The following is a 1323-nucleotide window of genomic DNA, read 5'->3' as shown; positions in this document are numbered from 1 at the left end:
ATGAATGACGTTGACCTGACCATCTTTGTCCCTCGCCCTTCTTGCCCCTCCCTCTTTTTCAGGTGCCGGTTGTTCCATTAAGACAGAGACGGTTGAATGTCCTCAGGAGTGCAGTGACCAGGGCCGCTGTGTAGATGGACAGTGTGTCTGCTTCCCTGGTTTCACCGGACCAGACTGCAGCGAGTCCAACTGTCCTGGGAACTGCAACAACAACGGCCAGTGTGTGAACGGACAGTGCCAGTGCAACCTGGGTTTCACCGGTCATGACTGTGCTCAAAGAAGCTGCCCCAACAACTGCAACAAGAGAGGGAGGTGTGAGGACGGGCAGTGTGTGTGCAATCCAGGGTTCACCGGTCATGACTGTGCTCAAAGAAGCTGCCCCAACAACTGCAACAAGAGAGGGAGGTGTGAGGACGGGCAGTGTGTGTGCAATCCAGGGTTCACCGGTCCAGGATGCTCAAAGAAAGACTGCCCCGATAACTGTAACAACCGTGGAAAGTGCTTGAATGGGAGATGCGTGTGCGCCAGCGGCTTCATGGGACCAAGTTGCTCAGATGAATCCTGTCCGGGAAATTGCAACAATAAGGGGCGCTGTGTGAAGGGACAGTGTGTCTGTAAAGCTGCGTTTACTGGTCCCAATTGCTCTGAAAGAAGCTGTCCGGCCAATTGTAACAACCGTGGAAGGTGTATAAACGGTAGATGTGTATGCGACGACGGCTTCATTGGTAAGAACTGCTCAGAGATCGCCTGTCCTGGAAATTGCAACAGCAGGGGGCGCTGCATCAAAGGACAGTGTGTGTGCAACCCTGGATTCATTGGTCCTGATTGCTCAGAAAGGTCGTGCCCTAATAACTGCAACAGCAGGGGGCGCTGTGTCAACGGACAGTGTGAGTGCAACCCTGGATTCCTTGGTCCTGATTGCTCAGAGAGGTCGTGTCCTAATAACTGCAACAGCAGGGGGCGCTGCATCAACGGACAGTGTGAGTGCAACCCTGGATTCCTTGGTCCTGATTGCTCAGAAAGGTCGTGCCCTAATAACTGCCACAACAGGGGGCGCTGCGTCAACGGACAATGCATTTGCGATACCGGATTCACAAGCTCTGACTGCTCAGACATCGCCTGTCCTGGAAATTGCAACAGCAGGGGGCGCTGTGTCAATGGACAGTGTGTTTGCGAAGATGGGTTCACCGGTTTGGACTGCTCAGAGATCGCCTGTCCTGGAAACTGCAACAGCAGGGGGCGCTGTGTCAACGGACAGTGTGAGTGCAACCCTGGATTCCTTGGTCCTGATTGCTCAGAGAGGCCGTGTCCTAATAACTGCAA

The 1323-nt window shown here is 54.0% G+C and overlaps 1 protein-coding gene across 4 annotated transcripts in view; it reads left to right on the top strand.

Moving 5' to 3' along the window:
* Positions 1-444: 444 nt before the first annotated feature.
* Positions 445-1323, top strand: part of LOC143009732 (uncharacterized) — an 18891-nt gene continuing 18012 nt past the window's right edge. For all 4 annotated transcript variants that reach the window (XR_012964710.1, XR_012964709.1, XM_076161796.1 and 1 more), the window contains exon 1: positions 445-1323. This exon is cut by the window's right edge and continues 851 nt beyond it. Coding sequence is in view for 2 of the 4 variants with exons in the window: in XM_076161796.1 (XP_076017911.1) it covers positions 536-1323 (788 nt within the window). In the remaining 2 variants the exon portion in view is untranslated.

The sequence above is a fragment of the Genypterus blacodes genome, unplaced genomic scaffold (assembly GCF_046128005.1).
Source record: "Genypterus blacodes isolate CSIRO-AG114 ecotype Tasmania unplaced genomic scaffold, CSIRO-AGI_Gbla_v1 ptg000113l_1, whole genome shotgun sequence".
NCBI classification, from domain to species: Eukaryota; Metazoa; Chordata; class Actinopteri; order Ophidiiformes; family Ophidiidae; genus Genypterus; species Genypterus blacodes.
The sequence above is the reverse complement of the archived record's forward strand: the minus strand, read 5'-3'. Positions and strand labels throughout refer to the sequence as shown.